General features: G+C 44.7%; 1 protein-coding gene across 1 annotated transcript; it reads right to left on the reverse strand.

Annotated features, from left to right (window-relative positions):
• Window positions 1-1,789: 1,789 nt before the first annotated feature.
• On the reverse strand, window positions 1,790-17,945 carry LOC115367603 (zinc finger protein 865-like). Its single transcript, XM_030063416.1, has 3 exons — window positions 17,428-17,945; window positions 16,908-17,025; window positions 1,790-7,726 (listed from the first exon to the last, which is right to left on the reverse strand). The coding sequence occupies exon 3, from the start codon at window positions 7,242-7,244 to the stop codon at window positions 3,135-3,137; it is 4,110 nt and encodes a 1,369-aa protein (XP_029919276.1). The 5' UTR covers window positions 7,245-7,726; window positions 16,908-17,025; window positions 17,428-17,945; the 3' UTR covers window positions 1,790-3,134.
• Window positions 17,946-19,329: the final 1,384 nt, after the last annotated feature.

Below are 19,329 nucleotides of genomic sequence, written 5' to 3' on the forward strand. Positions count from 1 at the left end.
GGGCTTAACATTTTCTCATGATTTGTTACATCAAATTAAAAAATAAATGCATGCTAACAGCAGGCTCCTCTTCTTTTTTCTATAACTTCAATTTTCAGCCGGCAGATCCCATGAGCATAGATCTGCTGGTTTACAGTGGTTTTATTCCAGTGTGTTAATCTGATATTTATCCACAAATGTATAATAATTACATAATGTTAAGTAATTAACGTAAATCTCTGTAGTACACAATATAATTTTAAAGAACTGTAACTGTTCTCCACAGTTTACTACCCAGGTTATCACGCTGGGCTGCTACTGAAGAAGTAACATTCACCTGCTTTCAAATGGCAAATACTTGTAGGGAAAGCAGTCTAATTCAACTTTAAGATGGTAAACAGAAAAACACTGTTCACCTCTGCTCTCAAATGGTAGATACTAGTAAAGAAAAAAAAAAATCAGTTGTCAGACGCTGGGATGGCATTGTACAGTATCACTAAAATACCATTTATCTCAGCTTTCAAATGAACAGGTCACCTCTGGAAGATGCTGTTGAACTCGGCTTTCAGGTGCCACACACACACAAACACACACACACACACACACAAGAAAATATAGTTTAACTCACTTTTCAGACGGTAAATTTTAAATACATGAAAATATCTTCAGCCGAGCTCTCAGGTGGTAAACAGTTCTGTAAGAAACTGTGTTGCCTTCAGCTCAGCTGTGTGGCAGCACACTGCAGGCCATGTGCCAGTGCATGTGAGGCGCCGACCGACGCCGGGGATTCTGGGTAACAGGAAAGCAGCAGTGACTGCAGGCTCCAGGTGCACAACACCTGGCCTCCATTTGAGGATGGAGTCAACAGCGCTGTGCATGTGTGTGTGCATGTGTGTGAGTGAGGGAGTGTGTGTGAGTGTGAACAGGCACTTCAGGGTGGACAGCACCACACACAGCTGATGGACAGCATGGACGCCGGCGTCTCAAGGGACGTGGAAACGGTGTTGATTTGATCCCGTTTCCATGGCGCTGTGAAATCTTAGTTGCATCACTGAGATCGGTATTGTGCACCGGGCAAATTGTTGGTTGCCTAAAGGGGCAATGAAAACAACCATTATCCCATTTATCTGTTAACACGCCTGGTGATTCAGGCGTCCCGCTTCGTGGGAACATTATCCATAATTAACATGATGCGCTGAGTAATTTTTTTCCCCCAGTAAAATCAAGCAGCTTTTATTTCCAATCAGGGCTGAGGGTCAACCAAATCGATTTATAATTAAAACTTAAAGTGCAATTTGTAAGCCAACGACACAGCCTTCTCTTAGGAAGATGAAGGCTGGATAAAAACCTCTCTGTAGTAAAATAGAGCCAAAACAATTAGTTCGTTAATCAATAGGATTATAATATTGATAATCGATTAATCGTTAGTCATTTATTAAGTAAAATGATTATAGCTTCAGTTATAGCTTCATAAATGCTAAAATTACCTGCTTTTCTCAGTTTCATATCATTAGAAAATGTAAGCTGTCTTTATGCAGGTGTTTACATACACGGGGAAAAAAACTGAGCGAGAACTTTGAAGGCATCACTTTGGGCTCTGCGATCATGTGACGGGCATTTGTCAATAGTTTTATTATTTTGGAGATGAAATGATTAATCAAAGACAATCAGCAGATTAATGTACAATGAAAAATATTCATTAGCTGCAACTTTTGGACCGTGAGGAAAATTGGAGTCTTTCATCAAGTTCAAAGTGAACTAAGTTTAAAGAAATCTCAAATAAAAAACTTTAAATGACCAAGAGTGGATATTAACGTTTTAGATTTTTTTTTTTTTATTTGATTTGATGGTTTTCAACAACTCACTTTTAGGCAAAGAAAAGGATAGTAATTTAGTAATAATATTACATGTTTTTGTTTTACAGAAAAAGGAAAAAACACTGCTGAACAGGACCTAAGTAATGAGCTATGTGTACACGCTTTTGTTACAAAAATTGGGCATAACTGTGGCATGAGGGAGTGGGTAAAAGGGGGAGAGGGAGGGGAAAAAAATATCACATCGATACATATATTCATCCCGCCGTTTTACAAAGATAGTCCCCAACTCGTTCCCACCCACCCATACAATAGCAACATTGATAAAAGAAATGATACTTGGAGTAAAAAACAGCAAATAATCAATATATAATAAAATATAATACGAATTGTACAGTACACTCCCGTGGTTCCCATTGTCCTTTTCCAATCCTGAACACATAACAGTTTCTGAGTCGCAGTATGTTTTCCCACGCCACTTTAAAAATGACAAAAGTAGTGTACATTAAAACAAGGTCACCAACACTTCAGTTCAGTCATAACCCCTTCTTTTTTTTTTTTTTCTTAGTTTAGCACGTCAACCAGGTTCGCCACTTTTGAGAGAAGACACTTTTTTGTTGTAAAAGTGATAGAGTTAATAGATTCACTAGAAGTCAACTTTCAACTAAAAAAATAATGTCAGCTATTAACATCATCAGTTGAGACAGGTTCTTAGACTGTCAGGTCAGGATTTTTTTTTTTTTCTCTAAACAGACAATTCATCTTCAGGCCAGACGTCATCTTTATATAAAAAGGGAGAGAAAATGTCTCCACTGGGGTAACAAAGAAACACATATACAGAACAACAGACGGACTATATTGTTTAACTGTGAATAATGTGAAAACATAATTGGTAAAAAATAAAAAATAAAAAAAGCACTCACTCCTACAATATGCATCCAAAATTTGAGCAAACACTGCCCATGAAAAACAAAACAATGGAGCAAAGGAAATTGAATGAATGCATTTTTTTTTTTTTTCCAGAGACAGGTGCTACTCTTAATAGTCACGTGGTCTTAGAGGTCCTTCCCCTTTGGGGAAGAGGACACAGAGATGGATGGGTGCTTCAGGTTATGGGCCTTTAGAAGTCCAAGCTAATTTGTCAACCACCTCTGCTGTAGTAAGTTAGGATTGTATACAGACTTCTCCAGGGAGTTTTGTGGGGATATTAAGGTAGTTATACTAAAACCTCCCCTTCTCCCTGCTCTTTTTGTTAAAAACGTGCTAACTCTTGCTTGTTTCTTGTATTATTAAAAAAAAAGAAAAACAAACAGTCAAAACAATCTAGTCTAGAAAACAATTTTACTGGCTGTACTCAGTCAGAACCGTTGATCTCTCAGGCTGGACCAGAACTGGAACCGACACCTGGACCGGTGAGTTGACCTGGCCTTCACCGTCAGTCTGGTGCCCGCTGCTGTCTTGAGATGACGGCGATTTCATCTTCATCAGTCCCCAGTTACCACTCCCTCCTCCGGACAGTCCCCGGCAGGAGTATTTGTGGCGGGCCAGAAGTTTGGGGTTCCAGAACTGATGTCGGCATTTGAGGCATTGGAACGCAGCTTGCTTTAGATGGTGGCCCCTGTGTTTGAGTGCTTTGTGTAATGAGCTGGTGCGTCTTCCACACACCTGGCACTTCAGACGGGCGTGGCGGCCTGAGTTTCTTGGTGGATGCCTTATGGCATGGTGTATCAGCAGAGAGGCCTGCATGGCGTATGTGGTACTGGGGCAGATTGGGCAGGGAAAGCGCTTAACGGGGACTTCCATGGAGGTGAGCCCGGTCACTCTGACAGCACCTCCACACCAGGATTTCACTTTCATTACACCGCCTCTGATCCTCAGCTGGGCCAGGAGTTTTTTTCTGTTAAGCTGGGCCTGCAGTTTGCCTCTTTTTTTTCTCAGGAGAAGCAGCTTCCTGCGGGTAGCTTTACTCAGTGGGACGCCCACCAGCTTCCCGTCTCTCATGATGCTGTGAATTACCACCCGCCTTTTTTTTTTCCGTTGCTTTTTTGTCTGTCCATGCCGTTTCTGGTAGTTTTTTGATCGGTAGTGAAAAGGGTGCTGCTGTCCAGAGGCCACTTGCGGCATGTGAGGCGCCCCAGCGTAGCTGGTACTTGATCCGGAATCATAAAAAAGGGGAGGGTATCCGGATGGCTGGGGCTGAGTGACACGCTGGCCGCTGCGGTCGATGCCATGCTGAGAAAGCTTGTGCCGGACTAAGCTGTTGGAGTAGGCGAAGGCTTTGCCGCATACTTCGCAACGAAAGGACTTCTCTAGTCCTACTCCCCCGCCATGGACGGTTTGTTGATGTGCCGTCAGGTGAAAGTGGTGGCGGAATGATTTCCAACACACTGTACAGGTGTAAAGCCTCTGGGAGGGGGTGCCAGATGTTGGAGACTTCTCTCCCTGGGAGTAGGAGTAGTAGTCAGAGTTTCCCGAATTGGCCACCTGACTGATGGCCGCGGCAGCACCTTTGATTCTCCTCCCCTCATTGTCAATTTCCCCTTTTCTGTGCAACTTCCCATGTCTCACCAGGCTCTGAGCATAGGCGAACACCTTCCCACACAGATTGCACTTGTAATTCTTCTGTCCCGAGTGTACGGTCAGATGCTTGGTGAGGTGGAAGGGCTCGCGGAACATTTTCCCACATACATCACAGGCATGAGGCTTCTCACCTGTGTGGACACGGTTGTGGCGACGCAGGGTCTCTGCCCTCCTGAAGCGCTTGCCACAAATCTGGCATCCATACGGCCTCTCTGACCCATCCCCTGGAGGTGCTGGGCTCCTCCTCCGCCTGACTATGGTCCCTGGGTCCCTCTTCTCCCTGGGTTTCCTCGGCCTCTTGGGCTTAGTGTGGGGCTGGGTGGGGTGGGTGAGAGGAATGGTGGAGCCGCTAAGGCTGCCAGATGTGGATGACGGCCCGCCCATGTTCCCGAAGCCTAGCCCTCCCAAGAGGCCTCCTATGATATCCCTCCTTTCTCCTTCTCGGCTCTCTGTGTTGATATCACAAGAAGCCGCAGCTGCGGCGGCGATGGCAGACATGGCACTGCTGGTGACCTCGTCCTCTGAATCATCCAACAGGGAGGAGAGGGGGAGGTGGGGCTGCTGTTGTGGTGGTTGGTGATGGTGATGCTGTTGCTGTTGCTGATTCTGGGGGTGAGGATGGAGAGTTGGGGCTAAAGGAGCTTTCCGGAGGGTCTGGGAGCCCATGCCGTTGCCCAGGGAACTTTCTGAGGAATACAGAGACGAAGACTGCGATCGCCTGTAGTCGTCTACCCCGCTGCTATAGGACGACTGGCTCTGGTAACGGTTTCTGGAATAATCTGTAGCATACTTGTCATTAGCCATACCCGGCCCATCTGCACTGCTTCCCATTTTGCTGTTGCTGCTCGGGTTGGATGTTCCACTCCCTCCAGTGCTGGTCCGGTTCTTTGAGCTGCGGGGAGGTTTGCCGCAGGTGCCTGAGGCAGCGTGGTTGAGAAGAGAGGTACTTTCACGGAAGCAACGCCCACATGCCGGGCAGCGGAACGGCTTCTCATCATGAATCTTTTCATGCCTTGTTAGTGACTCACGACGGTTGAAAGACTTTTGGCAGATGCTGCAAACAAAAGGCCGATTTTGGGAGTGGGTGACGCTGTGCTGAAGCAGGTGACCCCTCTTTTTGAATCCCTTTCCACACTCGCCGCAGCAGAATATCCTTTCAGGGCTGGGGGAGTTACGGTTCGACTTCCTGCTCTGGCTTTCAGGTGTTAAGCCATGACTGCGAAGGTGGCGACGAAGGCTGGAGAGGTGGGTGAATGTTTTGCCACATTCACCACAATGGTAAAGGGGTTCTGGTTCAGGCTGGCTGGACGAACCAGAGGACCCCAAAGCATTGTGGCTCTCTTGGGGTTTGGGCAGTTGTTGGTTACCATTGGCTACAAGCACTGAGGTGGAGTTAGAGGAAGGAGGGGCAGATGAAGAGGAGGAGGAGACAGTGGAGGACGACTGTTGCTGGGAGGATGACGAGAGGAGAGAGGAATGCTGTGGCTCGCTTCCGATGCCGCTTATCCCAACACCCCCAGATCCCCCTCCCACAAGGCCTGACGATGAGCTCTGACTGTGCCCACTCGAGCTGCTGTTATGGCAGTTACTAACGCTGCTGCTGCTATGGCTATGACTGTGACTACTGTGGCTGCTGTGACTGTGGCTACCACCATCCGATTTCCTCTGGGGGAGGTAGCCAGCCATCGCTTTCTTTCTCCTGCTCCCTCCACTTGAAACTGAGGCAGAGGAGCTGTCCCCCGTCTTTGATGCCTCGTCTTTGGAGAGAGAGAGATGGAGGGGCAGAGGGAGGGGGAGACCGGCCTCTTGCTGCATTAAAGACGCTATCTGGTTGGAAGAGAGGACCGGAATGCCTTGGAAATCAAAGCCGCCCAGTGGGGCAGGCTGGGGGGCCGGGTGTAAAGGGTGGGGGTGGTGAGTATGGCTGTGTGGATGAGATAAGGCATGAGGGGCCAGCTGCTGCTGTTGCTGCTGTGGCTGTGGAGCTGTGTGGCTGTGGCTGTGAGAGGAGTGGAGGGCTGGGGGAGGGGCGAGCGCCGAGTTTGACTCTGTGGCCCCTTGGCCCAGGCCCAGGCCCAAGTGGTTGTGAGTTCCCTGCTGGACTAGGAACTGCTCTAGGCTGCTGTTGGTTGGGACGCCGGACAGGAAGTACTGGTTGGCAGCAAGCATGCAGCTGAACTGCTGGTGCAAGCTGCGAGGATCTGACTGACCGACTAGGGGTACGGCTGTACTGCCTGAGGGGTTATTGGAGGCAGAGGCAGAGGTGGAGGGAGAAGGGGACGAAGAGGAGGGACCCGGGGAGGGCTGGGGGACAGAGAGGCCGGGGTGCAGTGGGGGAGGTGGAGGAGCGGAGGCAACGACACCTCCAATGACTCCTGCGCTGCTCCCGCTGCTGGTCCCACCAAAGTCAAAACGTCCCATCCCAGAATGGAGCTGCTCCTGTGCCAGCGCCGCCTCCGCTGGGTGAAACGGGCGTAAAAACTGGGGGTACCCCGAGGAGGAGCTCCCACTCCCGCTGCTACTGCTGCTGCTGATCTTACTGGACTTCCTGGAGCTGTGAGACGAAGAGGATGACTGGCTTTGGTGGGAGATGGGTGGGGGAGGGGCACTCATTTTGGCGAAGATGGACGACGAATCAGCAAAGGCGTTGCTTCGAGACCCCTGAAGGGACCCGAGTCCAAGTCCAGACAGGAGACTCCCAGAGGTGTCAGCAGTGGGCTGATGCTGCTGCTGGAGCTGCTGTTGATGCTGTAGCTGGACTTGCTGTTGGTGGCTCAGTTGTCGTTCTAATCCAAGGCCTTTGAACTGATGGGCTTGGTGTCCACTTAGCATTTCTAAAATGTCCATGGGGTACTTGCTGAACTGGAACATTTCCCACAATAAGTATGGGAAGGTGTCCCGGCGCCACTGTTACGCCCTGATTTATTTTTCTTGTTGTTGAAAACAACAACAAAACCCCTAAAGTTGCACTATTTTAGGATTGGACTTAAGGAAATTTTCCTGCCCAATACCCCCAACCATCCACTATCAGATTTTCCTCACATGAACCCCAATAAATCTCTAATACTTCAACTCAGTGAAAAGAGTGAAGCTCTCAAGTGCTTCTGGGACGTGTTATAAAATGTGTTATAAATAGGAAATATACTAAATAATTAGATGCAAAAAAGTTTGTAGTGTTTCTTAGAAAGAGGGATTTCTGGTTCCAAAACTGCAAGTGTGTTGATGGTGTTTTTTTAGGGTTAGTTTGGTCAGCTCCAGAGGTCATATAGAGTTGAGTGCTTCAGTTATTTTGACGGAAGATGCACCATAGCTTCACTTCTTTTTCTGTCCCGTTTTGCAATTCTTGGCAGAATCTGAGGAGAAAGAAGAAAACAGACATATAAAAAAATGGCAATTGTTATGGTCAAATAAAACAGAACAGATGGATAAAGAAATAAATAGTTTTAAGGAAATGAAATGGGCCCTGATTTTGTACAATTCATCCCTTTTAGTGCCGTCACTGCCTCAAAACAGGGTTACTGAATGTCTCAAAGGACGCAAAAATGTCAAGTGTTAAAGCAACCCAACCCAACCCAAAATGCAAGCAATTTTGCAATCCAATTACTACTGTAAACAGGCAATATGTTCAGCTCTGTCATGAACTTGACAAGAATATGATGAACACAGCCTTTTTTATGCAATTATGCAGTCTTGTGCTGCCTGTACTCATTATTTATTCTGACATTCAATCTTCTGGCAGTTTACGAATTTGGCTGAGATGCTCTAGCGACTTTACAGTGACTGAGTATCATCATCCCATTAAAAATTTCAATTAGGAAACTGAAATTTGGGAGCGCTTAGTAAAGATATATATTTATTTTCCATTTCTTTACTGTGTATGGGAACACTGACACTCTTCCTCACAAAAATAAAGAGTATCACAGACGTGCTCCCCGACAGTCCCTGCAGTAGTGCTACAAAAATATTTTAGCAATTTCCCCCTTTCTTGACCCTGACAGGTCTAAAGTCAAAACACACATCTTTGGACTATGTTACAGTGGGAGCAGAGGTTTGTGTCTACCAGGAAGTGTGTCTACCAGGTCCCTGGTTTCTGTACTGTAACTGAGCCTGACCTCTGACCTCTCTGTGCCAGGGAGTACAAGAAAAAAAAAAAAAAAAAAAACGCAATTTCTAACAGTAATCAATCAAATACAGTTTATTGTTACTACTACCGAGGTCAGGTTTTGGTGAAATCCTTTATTCAGGCTATGGAAGGCGTCGACCTTGAAGATAAACTGTGCAGGCTGAGCTGCTACCTTGTCAAACCAATGGAAAGATCTCACATGCTGCAAATTCCTAACTCATGCCATTTTGTTCCTGCTTCATTTCTCCCTGTCTGATTTAGAGCTGTGTGATATTTCAACCTCACTAAGTGAGACTAGGTAACATCTGGAACTGTGGATACCTTAATACCGTGACATGGCATGAGTGATGTCTTTTTTTGTTTGTTTTAAAAGGGGACATCACAGTAAAGCGACCCAGCGGACTCCTCTACCTGTTCTATTATTTTCCTCGACTTCTCCTCGTCTTGGCACGCATGGAAACCGTGGATTACTTGGCAAAACTGGACCATCATAGTGAAACAAAACTTGCCTACTGTTTACTTCCTCACTTGGTCCTGTAAAAAGCAACATATGGCATGCCTGGCTGAGCTGGTTGAGACATGCAGTCACTCTGCCACAGACCTAGAAATACAGGAACTGAACCAACCAAACAGGGTTGAAAGGAGATTCCTCTCTCTCTCTCTCTTTTTTTTACTGATCCAAAAAAAATTGATTCATGACTCAATCACTGTGATATAATCCAAACTTTGAGTTTTGTGATCTGCTACACCACTACTGATGACTATATGTTAAAAATCTCCTGTGTCAATATCTGATGAAGTTAATCCTACATTATCATCACAACATCAAAATAATCGACCAATCGAGGGCTTGTTTGAAACCGTATGTCAAAACTTCAGCCTTTGTTTGACAGTGTAGTCTAATGTTAGACAGAAAATATGGCTGGCCTCTGTGCTGCCTAAACACTGCATACTGTAACTCCCCTGAGCACTGTACATCGCAAAGACAGAGTTACATGCAAAAACATTAATGAACGAGAACAGTGTTTGATGCACGTTCCCTCCGAGCACGTGATAAACATCCGAGGCACTGACACCGCTATCTTGAGACGTCTTTTCCACTTTCTCCTCCATGGAGCTGTAAACGGTAGGACAAACAGTTCTTTCTTGTTTTGGGGAGACGGCAGAGCACGCTTGTTCAGCGGGACAGACTGAACTCTCCTCCGTTGTGGGAAATCAAGAGTTTGGCTCTGAAATGACGTTTGTGCGTTTGTGACACCTGATGTGACAGAGTGGCAGCGTGTTTTGTCAAACTGTGGCACATTAAATTAAAAAAAATGTGCTAGTCCCTCTTATACAGCAATAAACTATTTCTGAAGTTTATCATCCTTCACTAATTCACTTTGAGAATACCAAAAAAAAAAAAAAAAAAACAGTGCACAGTCCAGGTGATTTGGGTATGAAATATCAAAGATGATTTTGGAGTGAGCCGGCATGAGATTGAGAGGTGGATTATTAGGATAAAAAAGGATTACAGATTCCTTTGTCTGAGAATTTGTGATCACATTTACCATTTACTTTAATCCAAACATCTTAATACCGTCTCTCTCACAAAAACCTGGAATTCATCTACAGGGATTATTACATAGATCACAGCTAAAATGAGAATACTGATGTTTTTGACTGTGTCTTAATTTGAGGAAAAATAATGTCTCATCTTTTTGGACCTTATAGATTTCTCCACTATGTGAAGGTGCAACCTGTAACCCATCTGAACACAACTGTCATTGTCAAATTAACTGTGAACAAGTTGAGCCACCTTTGACATAATTTAAGATGATCTTGTGAGAACAGCGCCCTCTTCCTGTGTTAAGCCGTAAAACAACCCAGTAGATTTCCCAGATCAGGTGTTAAGGCTGCCAGTGTTCAGTGTTGGTTTGTTTGAATAATCAAACCGATTTGTCAAAATTAATGCTGCAGTTGTTTATAGCTTAGTTGTTGATTTCCTGGCATTAAAATGCAAATCCAGAATTTTTAATCTGGGAATGTGATGGAAACAGGGCACTCAACTCTACACATGCCCACACCTAGAAGGATCCCAACCAAGTAGTCTTATTATCTAAACAAAAACAGCCTTATATCAACTACTACACCTTCAGGTTTCTTGCTAAAAATACAAACATGCTGACAGTGGCGGCTCACGCTGGGTGGAAACGGGGTCAACACTTCCCCTTCATAATAAAGACCAAACCACGGCGCCTGTTGCACAAGTACTTTTGTGCAACGCTGGACATTCTCTGGAGATTCCTGGAAAGCGCTCGGCACTGGATCATGTTTCCATCCATTTGTAAAACACTTTTTAGGCAACGCTCGCATACAACTTAATAATCAGCCGGCTTCCTGGTATCGTCAAAGACGAACCCAGATAACTGCCTGACAGCTGCTGCTGTCCTCTTCTTCATTTCTTCAAAACAGCAACACGTGACCCCCGCCATTAAAATACCATGCAGTAAGCAGCATGTGGTATTTCAATAGAAAATGGGATCTAAATAGTACAGTAATTAAACTGGCATGTCCGACATTTTCAAATACTGCATTATAACATAATGAAGGGGTACCACCCAACCATTATGAGCTAAGGTAAATGCCCACGTATAGCCTGTATACCAACAATTTCCGATTAATTGTGAAAATAGAAACTGCAAATAAAACAATTAGACAATTATTTAAATCTAAGGTTGTGAAGTTATACATCTTTTGAGAAACTAATTCTGCAAAAACACAGTAAATCAATTTGTGCCGACAATAATACAGAATCAACTCAGCCACGAAGTGGTAGGCCACGTAAAGTGACGGAGAGGGGTCAGCGGATGCTGAAGCACATAGTGCAAAGAGGTCGCCGACTTTCTGCACAGTCAATTGCTACAGAGCTACAAACTTCATATGACCTTCAGATTAGCCCAAGTACAGTACGCAGAGAGCTTCATGGAATGGGTTTCCATGGCCGAGCAGCTGCAGCCAAGCCACACATCACCAAGTGCAATGCAAAGCGTCGGATGCAATGGTGTAAAGCACGCCGCCACTGGCCTCTAGAGCAGTGGAGACGCGTTCTCTGGAGTGATGAATCACGCTTTTCCATCTGGCAATCTGATGGACGAGTCTGGGTTTGGAGGTTGCCAGGAGAACGGTACATTTCAGACTGCATTGTGCCGACTGTGAAATTTGGTGGAGGAGGAATTATGGTGTGGGGTTGTTTTTCAGGAGCTGGGCTTGGCCCCTTAGTTCCAGTGAAAGGAACTTTGAATGCTTCAGGATACATATGTCTGATTCATTATGGAAATAAACATGAAACAATATGCAGTGTTTGTATTATCTTCATTTAGTCGCTGTGTACTCTAAAACAGGGAAAGTGACCACAGGCCACCTCCAAGACAATATGCTTTCAATTACAGGACAATTGTTCATAAATTATGATATATTTATCCAGGCAGGTCCTATTTGTCAAACTGCTGTAACCAGTGAACTTGATGGTGAAGACGGCTCAGGATGAAACCTGTGTGTCTGAGACGACATGACTCCACCGCCCACATTCACAAGAAAGAAAACTATTTGTGAGCAACTCTGCACAGTTTGGCCTTAATTATCTCACATTATGAGTAAAGACTAATGAACTGTTAAATTAATAGAATTACATATGATACTGAAATACTTAACAGCCAACACCTGGTGTATCCAAACCATGTGTCATGAGGAGCTGAGTGTGTGCAGATTTTTATTAAGAACGTCGTCAGGACGAGACAAAACAGAGGGAGAAAATGGGCAAGGAGCAGGAAAACAAGAGCGGATAGAGAGTAAATGGGAAAGGAAACATAAAAATAATTGAAACATCACCTCTGCCAGGCGAGATGATGGCGAGGTGATGTGCTGCAAAGTGTTGCCACGACTTCTAAGAATAAATTCATGCTGCCTGCTGGAAATTGATAAGGTAAAAAAAAAAAAAAAAAATTAAAAGTGCATGATGGCAGCAGACTACTTTGTGGTGGCAGCTTCACCTGTTAGTCACAAGTGAGCCGGCGAGGCGAGAGGTGCAGCTCTGAGTCTCTGCTGGGAAAATGTGGGCAGAAGAAGTGAGAGAAACATCGTCCTCACTTCCTAAACACCGACTGCTGATGTTCCCTTCAGCAAAAGGGGAAAACTGGTGAAACTGTAAATACCAGCTTGACAAAATATGCAGTCTGACACTTGGGGCTAAAATTCAGGACTTCCCCGAATTATACCCACACTGCATCTCTCCCTCTGGGTGTGAAATGTGTTGGAAATGATGCTCATGTCCCATCAGCTCCACCTTAGTGAAAATGCCATCTCCAGACGAGTTTATTCGACAATGAATGACTAACTTCTGTAAGACAGTAAGGAATAACATAATCTGTGCAGCTAAAATATCAGATTAGTCAAAAATAATTCAGTTTAAGCTCCTCGGGCAGGCTAGTATGCTAACTAGCTTGCCACCTTTGTGCTCCCTGGTCACAAATTTCATTGTGGAGAGCATGGTAACCATGGTAATACTGCCAGAATATACTGTGCAACCTAACACCATAGCAAAGATGAATAAAGTAATTATCATTTATGGAAAAAAAAGTCTGATTCCAGCTGTTAAGCAGACAGCATTTTCAATTATTTTTGGTGATAATGGTCCCGTTTTGTTTCCTGTTCAAATTTTTTTGTTTTAAATAAAGAGTGAATGTGTTCCTCTGATTTAAAATATATATATATATTAATAAGGTCTGTCATGTCATTGACAGCACTGAATCAGCGCCTGATGGATTTACATTTTCTCACTTAAACTAAAAAAAATAAATAAATAAAAATACAACACAATCCCATCTCAAACAAAATACGTCCCAGCCCATGATAAACTGTGTCTAAGTGGCGCTGCTTTACTAGAAGCAAAAATGCTGATTGTTTATTTTGTGGGCCATTGACCTGCAATTCAACTTGAATGTTCTTGTCACACAGAAGCGAAAAGAAAGGAACTGAAAAAATCTGTTTTGTTTTGATTTTGGGTGGCATATCCCTTTAAAAACAGGATCCAATGTTAATTCTGACATTTTTTTTTTTTTTTTTTTGTTCTGGCTCTGCACAGCCCACTCAGTGTTGGTGCACATGAACAACTCTGCCCTCCAACACAGAAACAAGACAGAGTGCATCTCCAACGTGTGGTATCATGCTGCTGCACAGCCTCAAGCTGCTCCATAGACAATGAATGGCCGGGCGGCTCCTGGGACTCGCACAATGTAGGCTGATCTTGCCCGTCCAAATAACCTTTAAGTTACGAAACAGAAACTGCACCCCCATCTACACCGGGTCTTTCTGAACAGTTCAAAATGTTCCGAGGACCAGCTGTTACTTATTTAAAGATTGGGTTGGGTTTATATCTGTGGATTTTTATTCAGAAATCTGCAGAGGGAGAGAGTCTTAATGGAAGCTAGAACTGCCAAGGCGAAGTGAGCCAATGGCGATACTGAGAATGAAGATATTTCTGTCCATACAACAACCTGAAGGTTAGAAAGTGAAAAATAAAATGTTTCTGTGGGTGGCACATCCTCTTCTTATAGGCAGCCTTCCTCAACATTATTCTGGGAATCAATTTCTAGAGATAACGTGTGTGTTTTTTGGCAGTTTGCTATTGAAAAAAAAAAAAAAAACATGGATCACACATGGATCTACAGGCTGCTTTGGAGGAAGAAAAAGCAAACATTTGTGAACAAAGGCCAAACTTCTCCAAACTGAACCGCATAAAAACAAAGTTGGAAGACAATCAACCAATTAGCACAATAATCCGCCTGTTAGTCTAAAGTCATTCAGCTGTAATGGCCACACACTGCACAAAGACCCCCCGCGGAGTAACTGTGGAAAAGGCTTCATCAGTCCACACCAAACAGATGTTAAAATCACAGCCCAGGCCCACACTGTGATATTCTGAGGAAAGAAAGTCATAAGATGTACTGCAATGGTGAGGGAAAAAATGGATTTTGACAATGTGAGGATATAAACTACAGGCTGCAGACAGCATTCAGACTGCCGTGTGTCGTTTCCACTGAGCCGCAGGGTAAGAAAAAGCAGTGGCTGTCGGTCCTGCTCCTCAGGACTCAGAGCCTCGCCGGTTTATTTTAGCCATCTAATCAGAGAATGATTTCAGACCTGGGACGCCAGCTAGAAGGACGGAAAAGCAGCAGGGCTCTGGATGACCGAAACCTGCACTGAGAGAGGCACTGGCACAAAAAGAGGAGGGGGGGTGGGAGGGTTGTCCTTCAACAGTAAGAACTGAGTTCAAATCCCCCTGACGGCAAGCATCTGTCCTGCTGAAGTGTCCTTGAACAAGACGTTGCCAGCAAGCAAAGACAATTCTGCCTCAGGGGATAAAAATCAATAGAAAATCCTTGATGCTGAATATAAAAAAAAAAAAAAAAAAAAAAGAATAAAAAAACACCTGGATCCTAAACTAAATTTAAAGGAGTTTCTGCACTGCCTGAAACTCACGGGTTAATAATTCACAAACAGATATGCCTCCATACGCACAGATGTAACTTATTTGTGAGGGACGTTCACTTCAGTGACCCTGCACACTTTCACATCAGCAGTAATTTTTGTAAAGGATGATCCACTCCTCGTTTTATTAACTTGTTCCACCTGAAGCGACTTTATTCTGGTGTCAAACAGGTGGGAGCAGTTTAGTCAGGTAAGTGCTAGGTGAGGCACTAGTGGGTTAAACAACCTTAAACATGCATACAGAGCAACAGGGCAACACTTTCCTCCAACAGTTATCAATTTCAATGAAAACTAAGCAAACATCTGTCTGTCGCTGACACTGTACAAGGCAGGGGTGCATGATGCTGGTATGAGCAACAAAAGCACAGTCAACAGCTGTGTTTCCCTCCAAAATGTTTCGCATATTTTAAGCGCATTTTGAAAACCCAATAAAAGAAAATGCGAATGAATGTGGGTTCCCATTAACTGCGTTATGCTATGAATTATCCGAAAATGACGCTTTAATACGATGTAATCAAATCCCCATGGCTAAACAGAGGATGACGAGGCCGAGAGACTTGCTCGCTATGGGAGGAGTAGCCATTACAGTCCTCAGTGTTCATGGCTGATCGAATGCAGCCAAGAGACACGGGAGAGGCAGCGCAACGGCTCATTTTGTTTAGATCAGGTATGATACGAGTCCCAGTGAACGCCTCCAAGTTCAAGTTCAGGATTATTTAGAGCCCAAAAATCACTCAGTTCCTCACGGCTGCAGGGCGCATACACTCAAATGACGTCGGTATTAAAAATCGGCGGTCTGTATTAGACTGCCAGAACAATGGCTGTGGCTCTTTGACAGCTGGGGGAGGTGATCCACCACACCACACCTGTTCAGGTCAGGTCACAGTTCAGCATGAACCTGCCGCGTTCGCTGCCTGACAGAGGAATCGCTCCCTGCTAACTCATCATTTTGATGCAAAATAAAATGTTTCCATGCCCAAACTCTTTTTGGGCAAAAACATGCAAATCTCAAGCCAGCACAAACATTTTTTTATGAAAAATTGAGTACGTTTTTTTTTTCTTTCAATTTTGCCATTCCCATTAACCATTCCTAATGTGTTACGTCAAAATGAATGAAAATAAACTGATAGGACATGGCTTGCGTCTTTATATTTGTTAGTCTACTTGCCAATACAGAGCTACGTTAACAGCACTAAAGCAATAAGAGTTTGAAACGTGATGTTTCAGCATTAATTTCTGATGCTGGAATGCCGTAACTGGGATAATTGTGAACCCAGCATGTTATTTAAGCATATTTTCACAACTACACTGATGGATACAATATCTTAAAATGCACTGACAAAATTATGAAATACTGACATGCACAATGGCTAAACTTATTGTTTATCTGCTGGGAGACAGCATGATGATATTCCTGACAACATGATGAATCCATGATTTCATTTTAGGAGAAAACTACGAGTTCAAGCTCTTAGTTCAGTATCAGTAAAAATCTGAAATCAGTCATGGATGTTGCATGGCTGATTTGTAAAAGCAAGTGTCACTTTTTTTTTTTTTTTTTTTTTTAAAGTGGGCATCTCATTTAGAAATAAACCTAAACCAGCTGCTTGCACCTACACACTCATACAGACCAGTTGATCCTGTCATCCATTAGTGTAAAAAACACAGCTGCATGCATTTAGGAAAACACCATGCAATACATGCACAAATTCACCGAAGGCTGCAAATACCGCATGCTCTAGTCATGCATCTTCTCTGTGTCCGAATTATAAGACTGAAACTGATCGTGATGACATGAAAACACGAGAAAAGTGCCAGTTAATGACGGGCGCTTTAGTTTGACAAGTTGCACAGCGACTGATTCCGTGTTGTTTGCAACTCACCAACTTTAGCCCCAGTTTGTAGTTTTCACTCGCTGCTTCTCTTCTCTTGTGTTGTGTGGAAAAAAAAGGGGCCACGGTCTGCTTTCTCCGTCAACAACTGGTTTCTTCAGGTCGAAATCTGCAAGAAATGTAGCGCTGGATAAGCAGGTCAGACGGAAACAAATTACTGTTACCACGCACCGGGGGTATCCTAGCATTAATCAATCACTTAGCTCAGGTAACGGGCAAAACGCTAACTTATCGCTACTTTCACGGCGAGATGAAGCCGCAAACCTCATGCATTACACCCGATTGTAAACCCTCACTCCACGCCGGGTGTTTTCCTGTAAGGTAATGTGTGTGTGATGGCTTTACAACAGCGAGAAATAGCTGGAGGGACATAAAGGAGGTTGCATAGCCTAGCCGACGCTAACAGCATGCTAGCTCGGCTATTAGCAGCGGCTAGCTTGAGAGCTAGCATGCTAGCCAGGCTAGCGGGGCTAACGTTCCTGCTGGAAACGGCTTTTGTTTTTGTTTTTACCTGGTAGCACACGAAGGCTGGGTCGGGGAAAAAATTAAAAACATGGGGGTAAAAATGTAAAAACAACGAGCGGGGAGTGTGCTGTGAGAATGGGGTCCCTACTGCATGTCAGCGGGGCCTTTTTCTTCATCCATGGAAAAATACTTTGAAAGGCCTGCCTCTCCATCGGCCCGGGAGGGCTGTTTTCGACTCGCTAACAAAAACTATTTCCGCTGCCTCGGCCCGATATGTCCATTGTCTGAGGCAAAAGCCCTATCGGTCAAGCGGCGCACTCCTCCTTTTCACCGAAACGGCCCTCTCCTTTTGTTTCCGTCGTATTTTTTCCTTCCTTTTCATCGGCTGAGTGTTTTCCGCCCCGTGTCAATTTTTAGTGTCCCCCCGTCTGTGGACGACGGCTGCTCCGCTGCTGCTGAGGCTGCTAGCGTTAAAATGGTAGTTTCCTGTCTGCATAATGGTTCCGGGTAGAGCCAGGCACAGGTCGCCGAGCCCGGCCGCTGCCGCACCGCTGCACCCTCACATGTGATCTGTGCCCTCCGCGGGCACGATGTGCACCCCGGCCAGCATGATGCTCATCAATAAATAAACTCCGTGTGTGTGTGCGTGCGTGCCCGTGCGCGCACGTGTATTTTCACTCCTGTAAGAAAGATATTACAGTGCAGGCTCTGACAATATGTCATTAAGCCTTGTGTGTGTGTGTGTGTGTGTGTGTGTGTGTGTGTGTGTGTGTGTGTGTGTGTGTGTGAGATGTGTGTGATTTCACACTCAATGTGTGAAATGTTAATTAGTCAATTAAAGATATCATTACAGTGCATACTGCATAACATTACTCTCTCTCTCTCTCTCTCTCTCTCTCTGTGTGTGTGTGTGTGTGTGTGTGTGTGTGTGTGTGTGTGTGTGTGTGTGTGTGTGTGTGTGTGTGAGTGTATGGGATGTGCGCACATGTAAGTGTGCTGCCTGATCTGTGTTCCTATTGCTAATTTGCATTCAATTAACGATACCATTACAGTACAATATTTGAGCCTATTCATGGTGTGTGTGTGTGTGTGTGTGTGTGTGTGTGTGTGTGTGTGACAAAGATAATAAGGGTGTTGTGCACAGGGTGTGCCTGTGCATGTGTGTGCCTGCAAACATATATACTGTATGTGTGTGTGTTTGGGGAGGGGAGGGGAGGGTGTAGGTGTGTGTGTGGGTGTACGTGGGAACATTCATGCATGCATTTGTGCCTTTATGTGAAGGTGTTTATGTGTACTATATGTGCATGTGTGTGTGTGTGTGTGAGTGTGTGCGGCCGCCCATAAATAAACCTGTTAGATTGTAGAAGATGTGTGACCTATTTTCCTGCTGCACGCTACACACACACACACACACACACACACACACACACACACGCACACACACACTGTATCTGACTCTGTCTAATAAATTCTAATCAGAGCGGTGGCTGCATAATGAATCCTAATGGAGACACGGAGGCGTTTACACACACCGCTCAGACGTCAGGGCCACTCACAGACCTGCAGCTTTTCAAGGAAACACTCTGGTACACGTTTGTTGTTGGAGTGTGTGTTGGAGTGTGTGTTGGAGTGTGTGACGTGCAGGTGAACGGAGGCACAGCCCTCCCCCGGCGTGTCTGAAACCCTTTCTGGTGCCTTCCTGCACCGTGTTTTCTGACAGTGTGTGGCTGCTTTCAGGGCTGTGGAGCTCAAGTTAAGTCTCATTAGGAGTCCAAGTTTATTTATATCTCTTACATCACAACATGTCTCAAACTGCTTTATGCACCAAATCATTCTCCATGCTAAATCATATACATACACATCTGTGGGCAAGTTAAAGTGTCCAACTTTTACATTTTTGCTTTTTATTGAAACTTTGTGGTGTTTTAAATTGATTTCATTGATTCTA

This window comes from Myripristis murdjan, chromosome 11 (assembly GCF_902150065.1).
Source record: "Myripristis murdjan chromosome 11, fMyrMur1.1, whole genome shotgun sequence".
Classification (NCBI taxonomy): domain Eukaryota; kingdom Metazoa; phylum Chordata; class Actinopteri; order Holocentriformes; family Holocentridae; genus Myripristis; species Myripristis murdjan.

Coding starts and splice junctions, on each gene's coding strand:
- LOC115367603 (XM_030063416.1), bottom strand. CDS start 7,244: ATGTTCCAGTTCAGCAAGTACCCCATGGACATTTTAGAAATGCTAAGT.